The 20717-nt window shown below is 40.2% G+C and overlaps 1 protein-coding gene across 1 annotated transcript; it reads right to left on the minus strand.

Annotated features, from left to right (window-relative positions):
* Positions 1–257: 257 nt before the first annotated feature.
* On the minus strand, positions 258–20488 carry plrg1 (pleiotropic regulator 1). The gene is made up of 15 exons (XM_084042933.1): positions 20348–20488; positions 16153–16259; positions 14265–14386; positions 13319–13372; positions 12863–12956; positions 12128–12215; positions 11733–11831; positions 10865–10957; positions 10247–10396; positions 7680–7781; positions 5690–5792; positions 5094–5202; positions 4739–4878; positions 3622–3815; positions 258–1812 (listed from the first exon to the last, which is right to left on the minus strand). Exons 1-15 carry the CDS (start codon positions 20354–20356, stop codon positions 1753–1755), a joined length of 1524 nt encoding a protein of 507 aa, XP_083899059.1. The 5' UTR covers positions 20357–20488; the 3' UTR covers positions 258–1752.
* Positions 20489–20717: the final 229 nt, after the last annotated feature.

Here is a 20717-nt window from a genome sequence, read left to right on the forward strand (position 1 = left end):
ACACTGTGATGTAGGGATGTTCGATATTTTTTTAATTTTTATTTTTTTTAAATAATTTACAGTAGTTCTTACTGTATGGTGTGTGTGATATGAAATTTGAGCTTACCCTAATCACAATAATCCCCGCATATATCGGTATCGGTTGATATCGGTATCGGTAATGAAGAGTTTGACAATATCGGTATATCGGTTATCGGTAAAAAAGCCAATATCGGACAACCCTACTGTGATGTAAACATTACGTTGAAGCCTAGGGAAAAAAGAACAGGCATCTTTATTTATTTTTTTATGTACAATTGGAAATTCCGTCAAAACAAAGAAAGTCTCTTCAATGCATTGTCTTATTATAGAAGAAATGGATTACTTCTCCAGTTCTCCTACACAGTGTAAATTTATCCTAGTGTACAAATGAAACCAAAGTTTGAGCCTCATGCAATACCTCTTACAACCAGTAGGTGTCCTCCCGACACCAACAATAAATGTAAGAGTAGGGCGACCACCTCCAACCACTGCAAATCTACTAGTTATAGGATGATAAAAACATAATCACAAGGGTTCCCAAACTTTTCAGGCTGTGACCCCCCAAAATGATCATATTTGAACTGGGGACACCCCACCCTGACAAGCACTTGGAATTATAGGAGTTAAGGCATTACATTTAGTTTGACTCTGTTCCACAGATACATATTGTGAAAATAGCCAACCTACAGTACAAGCTCAAAGTGCCTAGCAATGTGTAAGGCATTGTGAGCTTGTAGATCAGCCATTTTCAAAAATGTTGCCTCTTTCTTGGGAAATATTTGATAATTTGACCAATGCTTGACCATTTTTTATAACATAGTTTGTTGGTTACTTTTGACGTAGTAATGGTCTTATTATTTTATTTTGCATTTCTTTTTCTCATTGTATGTTGGTTTGTTTATGTTGAGTGAGAAAACAATGTTGCACATTAAGCTAATCATCTGGGGAGCCCCAGTTTGGGAACCACTGCTCTACCATACAGATTGCTTAAAATGTTTAATTCATTCACCAAAAAAATGATGTATTGATCATTAACACTGTGTGTCTCATTGCAGGGTTTGACCCCAATGGAGAGTACGCGTACACCAAGGTCAGTCCGTACGGGGCAGAGGAGTGGGTCCTACTGGTGGATGAGAGGGACCAGAGCTCTGAGAGAGCTGTGCTCATCAAGAACAAACTTTCTGGGAGGTTCCTGGCCGTCCAAAATGGCAGCTTTATTGGACTGACGTCGTACACTGCAGACTGTAAATGGTGTCTTAGATAAACAACAACCACCTCCCCTAATGTCTTCTACTTAAAAAGCTACAATTTGCAAGTTTTGTGTTGTCCCCCTCTCCTGACGGAGAGAGGTCATTTCCACGATGTCCGAACTACAATAAAGATTGCGACACACCTGTTGCTTCAATTCACTTTATGACACCAGGGTCTACATTTTTCAATGCAGGAAGGCCACCTCCAACCACTGCACATGTACTGTATTAACATACTATACCATACAGATTGGTTAAAATGATATTTTATTCATTACAATGAGTCCCGGGTGGTAGTTTTAGTTGAGCTGGTAGCTTTTGTGTAAAGTGTATCTTCTGGGTGTGTTAAGAGACAAACTGATGGATAATATCTACACCTGATAAGGGTGACTGGTAGACACAGTACCAGGATGGTTTCTATGACAAAACAAAGAAGAAAAAAAAAAAAAAGTACAAAATAAAAGGTAAAAAGCTAAATGGCTCAGAATCTTTTCCTCTTGAGGATCTCTGGTTTCCAGTTGACTGGATGGCTCTCTTCCGTCTGTACAGAGAGAAAAGATGGGGTGAGCTCATGCTTGTGTGGGTATACTGCAATACACAACATCAATACACTCACACACGAGGCTACTGGCCGCATGTAAACCAAGCTCAGTGGCTTTGTGGTTAGAATGGCCGTCCTGATACTGGGAGGTTGAATCCTCATACCAGAGACTATAAATGTGGTACCTACCCCCTGCTTGGCATTCAGCATCAAGATTTGGATTGAGGGTACATTCCTGCAACATACTAACCTAATTCCCAAGGCTAATTTACTTACTTAAACTAGGGTTGGAAATTATTGTGCAAATTAAATGGCCGAAGGAATGGGAAAAGCATCTCTCCCTGATCCCTGTATCTAATCTAACCTCAACTCTAATGACTGGAAGGGTCTGCGTCTGACGTTTTTGTTCGATTTGTATTGAATCTAAAATGACATAATTGATCTGCCTAATTTATATCTGACCCAAGCGACCATCTGACCCGTCAACACATGATTTGTTTGGACATCGAAGTACCCGACCCGCTGGCCCTGCGGATTATGAGTCAACCCATCAATACCGGCCACACTATGACACAAACATTATCAAATTGAATTATATTGCTTCTAAGACAGACCCGTTGATGGTAGGAGTATATCGTCGGTGTCCAGGAGGAACCAGCTAACTCCATTTTCATCTTTTTTTTTTTTTTTTCATAAATCAACGCTATTGAACACCCTTTAGGTCTGTGTAAAAAATCTAAACATTTGAACCAATGAAAAGTATTAAAAAGCGCCTCTGACGAAAACTCCCAACTCCATTGGATCCTCAAACTGTCCGTCAAAAACAAACAACTCCCCCCTCTCCTCTACAGCGCTGCCTTTTAACAGCATGAGTAGAGCGCGATGCGCAGTGAACGAGGAGGAGGTACACGTAAACAAACTCCCCGTAGTCTGTTAAAACTATGCAGTGTACCTGTTTATCAAACTTAGCACTGACGCTAATGTTATGAAAACAAGTAATTATATTTCTAAAATCTATGAAGTGTTTAATGAGGAGAGCAATGTGACAAGAAGAAAGGAGTTCATAGCATTTCTGTCGCGCTAGTTCTACTAGTCCTGTTTAGTATTGTAGGCCTATATAATAAGTGGCATGAAGCATCAGGACATTAATTCACACGTTGTTGTGATGCATTGTGAGCTTGGAGATCCATTGTTAGCTTTTGAGAATTTGTACCCTTTTGAAACCTCTCCCTCAGCAGCGAGTGGAGCTATTGTTGTTTGGACACCTAACTACTACTACTAACTCCACTTGCGCTGGGTAAAGTGTTGATTTACCCGCGATTTGGGTACAGCGTTGATAATATAATGACACATGCAAGTATCTGACCATATATAAAGTCACTATACCAACTTTGATGAGGCAGTATTGCTTTGTTTTAAAAATATAAGGTTTTCTTCATTTCCTGAAAAATTTATATTTTGTTTTTTCGTTTCCTGAACAATGAGCGTTTTGGAGTTAGCAGTTTCTGGCTGGACAGCAGAGATACAGTATACTGTTTATCGTCTCTGTCAGGGGGAAACCTCATGTTCAAAACTGTTGCTTTTCAGGATTCAAATAAAAAAATAGCAAAAGTAGCAGATCGACAAGCTCAAAACGCGTTGCTTTGTGCGGAGTTTCGAGCTTGTAGATCTGCTATTTTTTATTCCTTTTTGTGACATGGTTGTGTGCTCAAGTAGGGCGTTCATTTAAGAAAAAAAACACAAAAAGTTAAAATATGGAGATATTCTGCCCGACAGCTACGTTATAAGGATGTATGGGCGGCAACTTACCGCTGTGTCGTCCTCCTTGTACACTTTGATGGTCTTGTCGGCCTCGGCGGTGATCAGCCTGCTCTCCGAGTGGTCGAACAGGCAGGCGAAGATGCCCGACTCGCTGTCCAGGGAGCCGGGCTGCACGGCAGCATGGATCCTCTGGAAGTTATAACCCGTTCTCCAGTCCCACATGTGGATGGTCCCGTTGTCCGCTGGACAGAGGAAATAAAACGTGCGTGTTGAGGTTAACTCGACGGTCAGTACACATCCCATGTGTGGTCCAGGAATCGATGATTATATGTCACCCCACGTCTCTCTTTAGGTCGCTCTCCACCAACAACAGATTAGACTGGCAGTCGAATGAAGTTGGGAGATTAAACCGTTGGAATGTGTGAAAAAGAGCAGCTGAATGAACCGAGAGCCGACACAGACAGGCGGCTACAATGGCGCTAAAAATAGCCTGTGGCTGGATGTCTTTTATAACAACAAGCCCGCTGCTATAAGACAGTCGAGCTTAAAGACACAGTGTCTCAGTAATCCTCATTTCTGTTCGTGTAATATGAAAGAAGTAAAATGTCATATACATTTCTACAGGGTGTAAACATGTCGTAAATACATTGCCGACGTGAAACAGCAGCAACTCCGTGACAAAAGTGTGCATGTGTGTCTTAAAACACACAAATCAGCTTCATATTCACTTTAGATATTATGTAGCTACATACTGTATATCAAGTCATAACAGATTGACAGCCTTAATATCTTACAATATTGGTTCTATTTTAAAAATGTGGCAGTGTCCAAGTTTATTTTGGGAAAATAACTGCCAATGGCGACTGAATTCCCCCCCGTGAAATAAATAAATAAATAAAGGTCTATCTGTAAACTGTAATAACTGTAATCATCAACACACTCTGTTCATGACGTATTCTTGATTCCAATGGTTCTGCTTAAAACTGGTGGCAAGCACCAAGGTTCCAAGAATCTAGAACTAGAACCAAAGTTCCTTTGGTGGAAAAGGGGCCATTATCTTGACACGTTGTGAAATTGTAGGTCTAGCCATTTCCGGCGTGCGACACCGTCGCATGACGTACAGACAGTAGCATGTACGGGGTTTGAGGAGGTTGTGATGAAGTACCTCCAGACACCAGCACGCCGTCTGAGTTGACCGCCAGTGTGTTGATGATGGCGTTGTGTCCGGGCAGGTTCTGGATGAAGCTTCCGTCGGGGAACATCCACTGCTTGATGTTGTCGGCAGAACCAGACGCAAAGGTGTATCTGGACAAACACAACAACAACGTGACGCACGTTATGAGCTTATCGGCTATTTTCAGCTATAAATCAGTCAGAGTCCACTCCAGACTGAGACATTATCTTTAGAAAGTTAGATTTGAATCACATTTCAAACCACGTAGGAATGTGGTTCAAATCTGACATTGGATTTGTGCTTCCAGTGTGAACGGCGGTTTCTTCCATCAGAACACATTGCTTACTGTCTGGGGTGCAGCACCAGAGCTCGGACAGACTTCTTATGGTTGGTTAGAGTGGCTCTGGTCTTCCCAGCGATCAGATCCCACAGTCTGATGGTGGAGTCATGGCTTCCTGTAAGACCACAATAATAGGAGTGTTAACGCGGCAAAATCCAGTGTTCATTTTAACCCATTAGCCCATTAAGACCTGGAACTGTGTCATTTTTAGATTTGAGCTAAAAAGCATTATTTTACACTTATTCAAAAATCGTGAAAATGTGTGCAAATCTTTGAATATATATATTTTTAAAGCGAACATCTTTAACTCAAATCTTAGATATTTTGATGGGGGTCCGCAGCCAAATACATATAATATTGGGGGTCCTTGACATGAAAAAAATTGAGCACCACTGATATAGAAACATACATTTTTCAGAAAACTGTTGAGATTTAGGAGACATGTAGAATCGGCTTCAGGTCTCAACGGGTTAAGACCTCAGGCCGAACACCCATGTCCTCAGAAGTATAGCAATACAAACACGTGTGTGTGTGTGTGTGTGTGTGTGTGTGTGTGTGTGTGTGTGTGTGTGTGTGTGTGTGTGTGTCTCTCTCTCAGGTACCTGTGATGATCTGTGGCTCTGCTGCCTGACATCTGACTGTAGCCACTGTGTTGGTGTGTCCGGCCAGTGTGTGGACGTTGGCTTTAGTGCGAATGTCCCACACCTAAAAAAAAAATAACACCACATGAAATCCAAATGACGCTAATGATGATTGAAGTCTATTGCATGTAGGTTGGAGAGGCTTATTGTCGGTATCAGAGAACACGGGAGTCTATCCCCGTTACAATGGGCTAGATCCCTGGGAGATGGATTGCTGAGGTGGAGCGCCACACCTTCCAGTACTTAACGCACGACTTGCCACACCCAAGCCATGCTACTCATAAATACCCTTGTACTTTTACTCAAGTAACATTTTACATACAGGAAGCAGACTATTTCTACATTGTGGTATTATTACATTTCTTTAGGTAACACATTTGCTTCTTCCACCACTGAATATAAGTTGGATTTAGAGTCATCTGTGTTAAGTGTTTAAGTGGTGTTTTTAAGTGCCTTGTTCAATGACACTTTGACACACGGATGACCTTCTAATTGTCAGAGTCTCTCTATCCACTCAGCTAAAAGCGTGTGTTTTATCTGGTTGGAGGAGGAATGCATACAGACAGACTTGTTCCTTTCATCGATTTCTTCTGTATTTTAATGGCATCGTGCTGAATGAATGTTTTGACACGTCGTCTTCCTCAAGGGGCCAAACAAAAACAGTTGACATTTCCAAACATTCCAACTAAGTCTATTGTACTGTTTGTATTTTTGTCATAAGGACCCTCAAGAAAACGAGATGACTCATCTCAAGGGGTTGATCCTAAGTTCTAATAAAGGTACTATATAAGGGGGCGATGTGACCTCAAGTCAATAATATGATTATTTCAAGCTTTTGCCTCAATATGAAACATTCTCACAAAATGTGAGAACAGCAGATCTATAAACTCACTACTGTATGTATCTCGATGTGACATGTTCTACACCACCATTGCATAACAAAGTACAACAAAATACAGGGTTAAGTGGTTTGATCAGACTAATCAATTTAGTGGATTATAAAAAAATCTATTTGAATCTTTTTTTGCGTCGATTCAAATTAAAACAACCTTGCTTCTCAATTATTTGGTTACAAGTTGGTTATTAGTTCTAAATGTTGGTTTCAATATATTTTGGTTAATTGCCCAGTCCTACAACTAAGGCATGTATTCGGATAATCACGTCATTGGGAATCAAGTCATCATCAATGTCACCTGCATTGCCACCTGTGTGTGCTTTAGGCATTGGTGGAAAAAGTACTCAAATGTTTTACTTAAGTAAAAGTATCAATACTGCAATGTAGAAGTACTCTGTCAAAATTTACTTGAGTAAAAGTACAAAAGTATTGGTATGAAAATGAACCAAAAGTAAGTACTAAAGTGTTTGAAAATAGCCGATCTACAAGCTCACAATGTGAGCTCACAATGCGGCATTATTTTCTCATGCCTTTTTTGTACATAATGGTATATATTTTTTCCTCTGTATTCTTATGTTGATTTTTGAACTGTTTGGTTGCTACTATATATGTCTATGAAATGAATTCAAGGACCCCAACGGAAACACGCGCGCAAGGACTTTTTTGGCCGGACCTTTTAGACAAAAGCATTATAAATGTAACTGTGTTGTTTTACATTATTTTGCCTAATACAAATTTCAATCAATCAAAGCTTGTATATCTATACATAAGCTATTTTCAAATAGCCTATGTATAAAATAGGGATAAAGTGGTTAATGCATGGCTTATAACGTAATCATTTATATCTGCAAAGTAACTAAAGTTTTCAAATCATTATAGTGGAGTAAAAGTACAATATTTGCCTTTGAGATGTAGTGGACTAAAAGTAAAAGTATAGACAATTGGCAATACTCCAGCAAAGTAAAAGTACCTCAAAATTGTACTTAAGTACAGTACTTGAGTAAATGTACTCAGCTACTTCACACCACTGGTTTTAGGAGTGTATAACATTCTTACCCTGGCGGTGGCGTCTCTGCTGCACGTCACCAGCACATCGATGGTTGGATGGAGGTCAAGGTCGTACACCGCACTGAGGTGTCCATGGTAGTGCCTGATCACCTGACACACAGACAACACATAATGACACCGTTGAATGGCAAGCCTTTTCAGAGCAGTGGCTCTCATCCTTTTCTGGATCAGGGCCCACTTGAAGAATCTCAAAAGTGACCCACTGGACCACTTAACACGGCTGCCGTGGTCTGATGGGTGTGTTTTGTCAGAGCATGTACAGTTTAATGATCAATCAATCGATTGTGTCCCGGCTTTGATAAATGTAACCAACGTAATATACTTTAAGAGCCTATCTGCATCGCAAGGAAAACTCCTTTTTCAAAGGTTTTAAGGGGAAAAAATACCATGCCATTTATTTCTCTTTTGTTGTCTCCGCCAGGCCGAAAGGCATGGCGAGAGAGTATGTTTTCCACCCCGTCCGTCCGTCCGTGTGTCCGTCCGTCCGTCTGTGACCAGCTAATCTCTGCCACCGTTGGCTTGATCACAGCGCCACTGTGCACACACACTCCCTGGATACCAATGCAGAACCTCTGCCCCACATTTTTCACATGGGCCTGTTATAGCGCCACCAGGAGGTCAATTAGCGCAAAACATATTTTTTGACGGTACTCCTACAGATTTTGTCCAAAAATCACACAAATCGGAACACAGTATCTCTATTGTCATGTGATCAAGATGGATGTGTTTGATTTTTCATATTCCATCCTGTTTAGCTAAAGTTTGCATTATTGGCTTGTTTTGAACAAAATTCCGCAAATCATGAACGCACCGTCCGATTGCGGTCAAACTTTGCATGCATATTCACACTATGTTGAGGAACAAATGCCACCGTTTTAACATTGGCCTGTTATAGCGCCACCAGCAGGTCTAATTTAGCAAAACAAATGTTTTTAACAAAATGCCTCAAATCATGAATGGAGTCAGTGTCCGATTGTCAAGGCCAAAGAACTAATGGCACCCTTTTCACATTGGCCTATTATAGCGCCACCAGTAGGCCACAATAGCCTACCTGAACTGGCGGAGACCTGTGCTCCGAGGAGCACTTTTTCTAGTTTTACATTATTTTAATATTTATGTTATATTATCATTCAAATCTAATTTGACAAATGATTAGGTGACTGATTTAATCTGGCATGTTTTTCCATAGTGTGTTTTGTCCCATTTATTTTTATTTTTCACTGTGTTACATGAATATATATTTTTTAATGTTTTGTGTTTGTTTGTCTAACTTGTTGTTATCTCGACAGCATTGCAAACGAGAGTAAAACCTCAATGTTATTTTCAGGAAATAAAGGTTTAATCCTTCCAAGTCGGCCATCCCCACCCATGACCCCAGGACGCGAGATGGTAAAAAAAAAAAAGACTGATGAAGTATTTCATCTCACGCACTGTTGCTCCCTCTCCATCCTGTCTTGCACGTGCATACAGGGTAACCTTGCATCAGCTGATGCCCTTAGCAACAATGTATGGTAATGTATGCTAAATCTGAGAAATCTAATCATGTGGACCTGGGGATCCACATGAGTGTGGTTCCAATGTGGACCTTGGACTTCATGTCTCACCTCATGTACACCTGCTGCTATGTGGACCTAACGAGACATCTCCTCATGTCTAACCTCATGTATATATATACCTACTGCTTTCTTATGCTGTGACTGCACTAGATTTTTCTTTGAAATGTCTCTTAGTCTTATCTCCTTGATCTTGATCCCCCTCCCGACCCCCCCAAACACACACACACACTTTTTTTTCCCCCTGAAAACAACAATATGAAGCTTCCAAAAAAACAGATGTCACCCACTGATTTACACCTGTAAACCTTTGATGTGACAATAGAATTGACTCAAGAGTGTCTCGTGGGTGCATGACTGTTTGGGGACCCCTGTTCTATAGCAATGACTGCTATCATTGCTTGCCAGACCCAAGGGGTCGGCCCACATGAGGCTTTGTCCCCCTTTCGTCCATACATGGGCATAAAAGGGAATTTATTGTGGATCTGGCAGAACCAGGTCTCCTGGTCTTGTTATCATTATATAGAGCTATTTAACAAATGTATCGTTGCTGTCGGGCAGAAACCCATGTCCAAAACTGTTACTTTTCAGGAAATGGGGGAAAAAATAACCTGTGTTCCAACGGAGCCAATGTAGTTATCTAGTCACAAGCTGTTAACACTGCTTCATTGGTTCAATATTTATCAAACCCACGGGCACACTTAAAAACTTTCAAAACAGTGAAAATAGCTGGTCTACAAGCTCAAAATGCGACACGTTGTGAGCTTGTAGAGCAGCTATTTTCTTTAACTTTTGTGCAACACTCTTGTACGGCGAAGCCGGGCATTCATTTAAAAACGTTGAAATACGGAGATATAAGGTTTCTGCCTGACAGCACCGATGTATCACTTACAGCCCTTTTAACTTACGGCTGTGTCCCAGCCGGGGCAATGGTTACAAAGTAAACGGTAAGCTCATAAAGTTTGGGATGTTGAGGACAGCGGTCGGTGGGCGGGTGGATACCTTGTTGTACTCCAGGTCCCAGCACTTGACCTGTTTGTCCTCTCCACAGGAGAAGAGGTAGGGGCTGCGGCTGCTGACCGCCACTCCGCGCACCGTACTGATGTGACCCGTCAGAGACAGCTTCAGCTTCCCACTGGCCAGGTCCCAGATCTGATCCAGAAACAAGAGGAAAAGGGGCTCGTTTAGGATGCATTATGGTCAATGTTATATTGTGTAGGGTTGTAACGATACCAGAATGTTAAACTTTGATACAACACAAGAAATAATTAATAAATAAATGCCTCTTTTCATACCATGGACCAAAACAATTATTTTAAAAAGTCCTATACACAAAGAAATGCTTTGCTTTGCTCTCTTCATGAGAGAAATTACATTATTACTTTTGCAGGTATAATTCTTAAATTGCATACATTTTTGTACTAATCATGTTTAGCACTATTATTTCTGTAATACTTTTCTTTGAAGCGAAACACATCTAATTCATACAATGGCTGGATACAAACAATTAACAGTGGTTGGACCTGTCCGTAAAAAGTAACTACCGGTAAGTCACATTCACAGGTTGAGGACCATTCTTCTGTAAATATTAACTGGAGATGGCAAAAGGTCAGAACTCACCTTAATGGTTCTGTCAGCAGAGCCAGTGACAAACCACTGGTTGCCAGGCTCCACGGCGATGGACCTCACCCAGCCAAGATGACCGCTGATGACCTTCAGAAACATGTCAGGGATGCATGGTTAAGATGCAGTGTGGATCTAATCAAGTCTACATGATACACAATTCATTTTGTGTAATAGGCGCTATGCACAGCAGCCATATTGGGAATGAATTGGGCCCCTTCCTTACCTCCTTCACAGGTGTCACCAATAATACTAATTAAGGCTCTGTCCCCATAACTTTGAGAGTGAACAAATGTTTGCATTTGTACACTCTCAGAGTTACACACCCACCATAAGGGGCCATTTGGGAACCGAAATGGAGTGTTTCTAGTGAGCCAACATGCACAATATCAGCACCCTGACCAGAATGGAACAGAGCCTTCATTAGCATCATTGGTAACACCTGTGAATGAAGTACGTAAGAAGAGGCCCAATTTCTTTCCAATATGGCTGCTGTACATAGAGCCTATTGTACAACAGGACTGAACCACCACAAAAAGTAGCTCATGTACGAGTTTGTAGATCTGCGTTGTTCTTGTTTTGTGTGCCTATAATAACATGCCCAAAATAGGGATAGCCAAGGTTTCTAAAATGATAATATTTCATTCCATTGTACTCATAAAACCAGTTTGACATATTTTGTTGCCAGAATCTAAGAATCCAGTCAAGCTAATAACCTTGGTTATGGACCACGGCCACAATATCGAAACAACAAAATCATGCTGTCTGTTGCTGTGGTTTCATCATTTTAAACCATAGCTAAGCACTTCCAAATAGGCACAGAGGAAAGAAGAGGCATAAGAAATAAAATATACAACATAATTACCCTGAACAGCTTCCATGGGGGATGCCACTGTGGCTTGGGCATGGTTGGCGCTTTCCTCACCAGGGAAGACGTTTTGGTGCCTCCAGCCTCCAGGAGTGACTGCAGTAAAGACAGTGAGAATCACATTCATATTGTTGCTGTTGGGTAGAAACCTCTTATATCAATAGTTTTTTTGTAAATTAATGCCCTAATTGATCATACTACAGCGTCACACAAAAGCTTCAAAAGTAGCAGATCTGCAAGCTCGAAACGCGGCGCAAAGCGACATGTTTTGAACTTGTAGATCTGCTACTTTTGAATTTGAATCCTGAAAAAGTAACAGTTTTGGACGTATGAGGTTTCCGCCCGATGGAGACCATAAGGTAAACAGAATGCTGTGCCAAACAACAACCTACCATGGTTGAGGGAGGGTGGCTTCTCTCAGCGCCTCCCGCATGCCTGTGGATGTCCCCAACGCTGGCTGCTGTCCGACTGGCGTCTTGTCTGAAAGTAAAGCACAGGGTTCAATTACACTGATCATCGTGGAACTGATGAGAAATGCACGGACACACACACACATACACACCATTACAAATGAGAGGACTGGGTGTCCAACATATCCGGAGATCCGCAAATAAGCAAAGGAACACAAAATGAAAATGTAATCGTTCGAAAACAATATTATTCTTATTAAAAAGTAAAGGTTCTACAGCATAGCAAGAGAGTGTTTGTTTGGTAACAGGGGTCTCTCTGGCACTTAAGTAAACTGAAAACACATTTGGTGGGTTACAAATCTAAAAAAATTGAGAGAAAAAAAGAGCCGGAGACACAGGGAGACCCCTGGTTACTGAACACTTTACAGCGATGATTGCTATGTGAATGTAGAACTATTTAACACTTAAAATAAAAATTGGGGATTGGCTATTCAAAAATAGCAGATCTACAAGCTCACAGTGAGTCACTTGGTGCCGTGCTGTGAGCTTGTACATTTGCTATTTTTTGAAACTTTTGAATAATTTTGATTTTATTTTTTAACACAAATCTTCTCTTCTGAGGATCCCTGGCAAAAAAACATTTTCAGATATGGTCCTGCGGCCAAATATACATCAACGCGGGGGTCCTGTGAGAACCACTGCAGTAAAGCATATTACCTGGCTTGTGAAGGAGGCAGTGTCAGTGCCAGAGCATGGACCCCTCCCTCAGTGGGCAGTCTGTGGAGCTTGGTGTCAGCGGTCAGGGCCACCCCTGTGGGACAAATGTCACTGGTATTTAGGCCTGTCACAATTATTAAATAAACACAATTATTTGAGATAATCGCAATTATGTTTTTGCATAATCATTTCCATGTTAAAAATGATCATATATTTTCAAAATGTATGGAAATAGCAGATTTACCAGCTCAAAGCGTGTCCCAATTTCCACTATTAGTTTTTTTTTAAACAAAGTTATTAAATTATGCAATTATTATGCATTGGTATTAACTGCAGTCTTAGTGAATAGACTATGTCATAGAAACACCGTTGTAGGCTGTGTGTCATTGGTATTAACTGTAGTCTTAGTGAATAGACTATGTCATAGAAACACTGTTGTAGGCTGTGTGTCCTTACCAGGTCCAGATGGATACGCATGTGTCCCGGTGAGCAGGTAGTCTGGGTCATCTCCTGAAACACACAGAGACAGTCAGACACCAAGAGTATTGCTGAACTCCAAGTTAGCTGCGTGGCATCTAGGGCTGGGTAATATTATATCGATATCACAATATCGTCTGGGATTTTCAATATTGTGATATGGCAACAGTGTACTTATAAGTTCCAAAATGTACCCAAATCTTCAAAAGATTGCAAAAATAATAGCTCATCTTCAGACTCAAGCTGGTTGTGAGCATGTAGATCGCCCATTTTCTCTATTTATAAACATATATATATATCGTCGTCACCATACGATATTATAGTCACAATATTGATATCAAGGCAGTTGATCAGAAATATCATATTTGATTTGGTATATATCACCCAGCTCTGGTGGCATCATGGCTGGCTGTTTTAACCACCATAAAAACATAAAAAAAATTATATGCTGTATCTTTGTTAAAGGTATGTGTTAAGAATGTTTAAATAATATTTAATATGTCTATCAAATATACGTTTTTTTTTTGTTTTGTTTTACCAATAGGTGCAATGTGTGGGGGGGGGGCTTGAAATTTATATTGACTTAATGACTTTGTTGCACACCGAAAATAGCAAGTCTACAAGCTCATGACACATTGCGAGCTTGTAGATCTGCCATTTTTGGTGCGCGACACTGGCACGCAACGAAGTATAAATCCGGCTTCAAGATCATACAATGAGTTTAATTATTAAATAGAAATGACTGTTATGCCCATCTTACATACTAAACACATTGCCGTGGGGTTGGTAGCGTGGGGGTGGTCCCAGAGGATTGCTCGAAATATGCTGTGGCCCAGAGCTCAAAAGAAAGGTTGAGAACCTCTGCGATACATAATTAATGTGCAGCAGACACAGTAAGAACATGCACTGATCATGTGTGTATCACCTGGCTGTGTGTAGGGTTGTCCAGCCATTTGGACTCTTTGGTCCTTCGTTTCCTTCAGTACTGGCATGTGTAACACTGCGGCGTAATCGGCTCTGAGCTTGGCAGTCATCTTCACCTTGTGGCTGTAAAAAGGAAACATTATGATCATCTTCTGACGCCTTGAAGATGTCTATGTAGAGTATAATAATATAATGACATCTTTTTTTTAGCTCTTTAAGACCGGGAACGCATTTGTGTAACCACTTTGACTATTATTTTATACTTTGACTATTGTACAGATATACAAGCTCATAGCGTGGCACCGAGTGCCGCGCTATGAGCTTGTAGATCTGCTATTTCTTTGAAAAATCGTGGGAAATGTGTGCAAATCTTTGAATAGATATTTTTTAAACATTTGTAAAATATGTTGTTCTAGGGACCCCCCAGAAGCAAAGAGTTACAAATGTTCACTTTAAAAAAAAAAATATATATATATATATATATATATATTCAAAGATTTGCACACATTTTCACGTTTTTTCAAAAATAGCAGATCTACAAGCTCATAGCACGGTGCCGCGCAATGAGCTTGTATATCTGCTATTTTTGAATAGCCCAAAGAAATCTTAAAATGACACAGATGCGTTCCCTGTCTTAATGGGTTAATCCCTGTAAGGAAGATTCTGTTTTTACTCTGTTCATGTACACACCAAACAGACACACACACAACCTATAGACATGCAGACGTGGAGGGACAAAGGACTGCACGTAGTGCCACCCAGGAGCAGTTTTAGGGTTTGTTGCCTTGCTCACTGGCACATCGGCAGTGCCCAGGAGGTGAAATGGCATCTCTCCTGCTAACAGTCCACACTGTGGTCCATGGTCTGTGCCATCAGCCTTCACTATAGCTCCAGGACTTAGTCACAGAGCAGCATTACCATCCCAGCAATGGCCAAAACGTTTTTGACTTGTTGTTGCAAATTTGATGAAGGTATTTGACTGTTTCTTTGCTGCAGATGTCTGTGGTAAAAACAGGGTGGTAAAACTATATTTCACTGGGAGACTTAAACCCCGGCATCCGTATTGGATCAAGCTCACAACGTGCCGCGACGCGTTGTGAGCTTGTCGATCGGCTATTTTCTGCGAAAGCTTTGCACACAATAACAGAAAATTCACTAGTATAGAGCCCCGAGGGTCACCGGTCAACCATATAGGGTTAAGTGGTTAAATGTGGTTATTTGACAGCCTGTGTCAAATGTCACACAGAAGCAGTGTCCCGATCAGCAGCCGCGTTCGGGGCAGCAAGGAAGAGCAGAGCACGCCTCTGTATGAATTGAAATTCGGCCCAGGCTGTCCAAAGAAAACCCAGATTTAAACAGTTGTTTCACAGCTGAATACGTTTTTTTTTTGCTACAGACATCCGTAGGCAGGGAACGCGTCAATAACCTTCAAATGTGCGGTACAACCATTGGAAACTAGGCCAAACTTTTCGGAAGGCGTTATGTGACCAAGTCCCGGACCCACAGCGAAGGCTGAGGTCTCAGATGGGGGCTACTGGTGCATACAGTGGACTCGGACAATTAGCAGCATTTCCCCTAAACCTATTTAAAATAGTATACAAAAAGCCTCAGATTTCAAATGTGTTTAAAGGTAGGTACTTTGCATTTATTGATGAATATTAACTTTCACTGAAAATAGCCAATCTACAAGCTCACAACACATCACATCATGTTGTGAGCTTGTAGATCAACACATCACGTTGTGAGCTTGTAGATCGGCTACTTTCAGCAAAGAGGGAAATACAAAAGGATCTACTATAGAGCCCAGGGGGAACCCGGTCAACTATGTATAAAGGGTTTAGGTGGTTAAATAGTAAAAACATCGCCCTAAATCGAGGTTAAATGTGTACCTTTGGTCATCCAGTGCTATCTGCTTGGCGTGGTCCGACACGAACATGTCATGGGTCCTTTTGAGAGACCTGAACACCAGAGTGTGGACCGAATGTTTCTGCACGTCCTGCAAAACAACCACAAAGACATCATGTATTAAACATGGAAATATCCATCTTTCAACCCGTGTTTTATGATATTGAACATTTTATGGAGTTAAAATTATACGAATCTGCTCTTTTCAGCTATAAATCTGTGTTGTAGTTGTCCTGTGAACTCAAACTGAGCCTTGTCGCAAGCAACTATAGGTGCTATGAATGCTATCTGCATCTAAGCTGTAATACCCTCCATTCATTGACAGCCCATTCATCAAACAGAAGTCTTATCTGATTGTATTAAACGATGATAATAAACGCACCAATATTGCACCTGTAAGGACAGCTTGGGTTATCCTCTTTGTCACTGTCAGATTTTTGTTTCATTCAAATTCACCGTTGTCATGTCATGAGCAGCTTTCTGCCAATAAACTGCAGCCATGATTCTTCAGTTATGAAGTGTTCGAGTTTGGAAGCACTCCACGTAGGGCTGTCACGATTACAAATTTAAGTTGACGATTAATTGTCACTAAAATAACTGCGATTAAGGATTTAATTGTGTGTTTGGCATCGAAACATTGGAATATAATATGAATAAGAAATATATTTCTGTTTGCCTTTTAGGCTTCGTAATCAAAAATTGCACAGGCGAAATATGACAAATAACTTAAAAGGTAGGGTAAGTGATTTGCAATAATTCAAATAATTGCAAAATGGGTCTATGTTCTGATAGTACTCGTTACTATAGAGTGTCCTGTCCATATAAGGAGTCTCCCATGTCTCTCCAGCTCTTTATTAAACAGAAAATGCATTTTCAGTGCTCTCTCCTGATTGGCTCAAATGTTGTCACCTACCTGAAAATGTACTATATTGTGTTTACTAAAGCGCTGGAGAGACTGTGACCGAACAAACGCTCTGCAGCAATGATTACTATCGGAATATAGTACTTTAAGCTTTTTAACAAAACAAAAAAAATTACAAAAGAATGTCACTTACCCTACCTACCTAAATATACAAGACATATTTAATCATTTTATACATTTAAAAATAGCAGAAATAGCTGATCTACAAGCTTACAACGTGTCACGAATCTGCTATTTCTGCTATTTTTAATATTTGAAAATGTGTGAACATTTTTCAACTGATGGGCCTAACTCCACATCCTGCATATGTGCAATTTCAAAAACAGGTAGTACAGAGGAGGACGTGGAGTACAAGAGTGTCCTTCCTCATAACATGACGTTTTTCTCCCAAACAAGGTCAAGTCAAGTCTCATTTAGTTTAGTCTATTTGCACATAATTTAAAATATCTCATAAAACAAAGCGGAAAAAAGATAGAAGTCACAAGATAAAAGATAAAAACAGAGAAAATGCAACGGTCAACAATGACACAAAAATACACATAAATTACATAATATGATTAACACATAAGAATGAATACAAATAAAAGTGACAGTACAATAAGGAAGTAAGATAATTGCACACTCCAAACCTACCTGAAAGTACTATAACCTGATTTAGAGTTTATTTTGGGCTTAATGAGGATATCTTTGTCTGATGATCAAATTAAGGGCTCTGATTGGTGCATATGGTGTGAGTGTGCGCATGTCAAAAACAAAGGAAGGAGCTATGCCATTTATAGATTCAATAAGAAGCACTTTTTGTTTTAGTTCAAACTCTAGCAGCAGCATGACGAACAAGCTGGAGTTTATGTACAGTAGCCTGCCCTTGGATCAAGACTATCATACATTTATTTTATAGAGTCTGACATTTGCTTTCGTAAGAAAAGTCTGGCTCGATCAAATACATCTATGATACAGAAAGTCTTGATCCAAGGCTAGAGTTTATGTAAAACCTGCTTTGTCAGTCCGGCAAAGAGAGCATTACAATAATCCAGTGACTAGTTTACTAGAAATAAAAGCATGAACCAGTTTTTTTTCTGAATCTGATTGAGACAGGAGGCATCTAACTTTAGAGATGTTGCTTGGATCACTGTTTCCCATTTGTGGGTCGTGCACACATTTTTATGGGTCACGAGTAACATTGCTTTATTTTCATTATGTTTCCTCAATTATCTGTAATTATCATTATTTCACAAAAAAAAAAATTGAATTAATGAAATGATCAAGAAACAAATTCAATGATTTTTCAAAATCATTTCATGAATAAAAACAAATTAAAGAAATTCCATGAATTAGAAAACAAATGTCTAGTGAAAATAGCCGATGTGATCGGCTATTTTCACCTGGGGAGACATCATATTTCTCTTTTGGGTCTCGAGCTAAAACGTTTGGGAGCCACTGATTTAGATAAAAGGCAGTCTTGGAGATGTTAAGCGACTTGACAGAGACAAAGAGGATAACCCAAGCTGTCCATACAGGTGCAATATTGATGTGTTTACCATCTTTTAATGTCAATGACGTATTGTTGCAACTTAGCAGCAGCTTATATAGCATGCATAGCATCTCAGTTACAGTTTAGAGCCTAAACTCAGCCATCCACTTGAATAAGAACGATTCTTAAACCAATATATTATTTGTAGTTATAGTCAGTGGTGTAAAGTAACTAAGTACATTCACACAAGTACTGTACTTAAGCACACTTTTTAGGTATTTTTACTTTACTGGAGTATTTCCAATCAGTACTTTTACTTCTACTCCACTAAATCGCAGAAGCAAATATTGTACTTTTACTCCACTACAATTATTTTAAAACTCGAGTTGCTAGTTACTTTGTAGATTTTAATATTATTACAAAACATACATTAACCACTTCAGCCCTATATAAACTCTGGCTAGCAGATCTACTAGCTCACAATGCGTGCAGATCTGCTATTTTCAAAATAATTGTATACATTTGAAAACTTACTTTCTACTTGTAATACTTTAAGAACATTTTGATACCAATACTTTTGTACTCAAGTCAATTTTGATTACCTGACTTTTACTTGTAACATAGCACTTCTACATTGCAGTATTGATACTTTAACATTAGCCTAAGATCAAGACTATAGTACAGTCTACGAGTCTTAGCGACCACCCCCCGGTTTTCCCTGGAATGTCACCAGTAAAGCCAGTACTTCTCCAAACATGTACAAATACGAAGTATAAGGTGCTTACCCGCTTGCCCCAAATGTTAACTCGGGGTACGGCATGTTTGTGCAATGTTTTAGTCCATGATTTACAATAAAGAAGTGTTTTAATGCCGTCTATGGCCGATTCTGTCGGAAGTTCCCAATGGGTGGTAGTGACGGGGCGCATCCGGTGGAAACCGGAATTACACTCAATGTAAACAGGAAGTAAACGAGAGGGGGGGGAAATGGCGTTCGGCCACAGACGAGATTAAAACACTTCTTTATTGAAAAATATGGACTAATACATTATACAAAGAGTCCGGACACCTAGTTAACATTTGAGGCAAGCGGGTAAGCACATTATATTTTGCATTTGTACATGTTTGGAGAAATACGGGCTTTACTGGTGACATTTCAGGGCAAACTGGGGGGGGGGGGGTCTTTAAGACTCGCGAAGACTCTCGTAGAGATTTTTAAAAAATGTCAACATCGATGAAATACATCTACATAGTCTTGATCTAAGGCTAGAACAGTGGATTGTGTGGAAGGTCCCTCAAGGACCCCCAGGGGTCCTTGAGGGAGTTCCAAGGGGTCCCCAGCTAAATGATAGATTAGGCACCAAATGGACCCTTATGGGTCTATAACCGAGAGTTAAATTCACATAGATTTTACAATATGAATTGGGGTCCAAAAGATATAAATGCCATTAAATGGGGGTCTGTAGCCCTATGCATGTCGAACTGGGGGTCCTTGAAATTAAAATGGTTGAGAATCACTGCTAGAGCCTTAAAAAGCCTTCTCCTATGGGGGTCCTTGGCATATCTTTTGAAATGGGGGTCCGCGGGATAATAATAAGTGTCAATTTGGGGGTCCTTGACATGAAAAAGTTTGAGAACCACTGACTTAAACCACTGTGAGATTTCAAACCTGCACTTTTCTGCTATGTGTCCCAGTATAAATGAGGCTGAACACAGTACTGTAGCTACAGCTAAGTTAGCGTCGTCGTTTTCACCAACAAAACAAAAACACTAAGGAATGTTCCTTTACCTCCGTCATGGTGGCGTCCAATAGGTGGCTGAAGTCCTCCGATAAACCACTTTATTTGCAGTTAATAGTGTTTTAAATGTAATAAATCTTCACAGGAGACTAAACACACACGCAAACGATGTACGAATGAACGCTCCGGATATAAACAACAATGAGAACCAGCGCCCGGCACGCGCAGAGTTCTTCCGGTTCGTGATCTGTTCAAAACTACACTGTGAGTGTTAATGTGCGCCATCTAGTGGTCGGTATGAATTCAAATACAAGCACCAGAAGCTCAAACTATTTCAGCACTGTGACTTTTTGGCAGTGGAGGGAAAGTAAGTACATTTACTCAAGTACTGTACTTAAGTACACATTTGAGGTCTTTTTT

The sequence above is a fragment of the Gymnoscopelus microlampas genome, assembly GCF_963454915.1.
Source record: "Gymnoscopelus microlampas genome assembly, chromosome: 2".
In the NCBI taxonomy this organism is placed as follows: Eukaryota; Metazoa; Chordata; class Actinopteri; order Myctophiformes; family Myctophidae; genus Gymnoscopelus; species Gymnoscopelus microlampas.

Coding starts and splice junctions, on each gene's coding strand:
- plrg1 (XM_084042933.1), bottom strand. Junction 12,957..13,318: donor TGCGTATCCATCTGGACCTG/GTAAGGACACAC, acceptor TTTGTCCCACAG/GGGTGGCCCTGACCGCTGAC. Junction 5,793..7,679: donor GCAGAGACGCCACCGCCAGG/GTAAGAATGTTA, acceptor TTTTTTTTTTAG/GTGTGGGACATTCGCACTAA.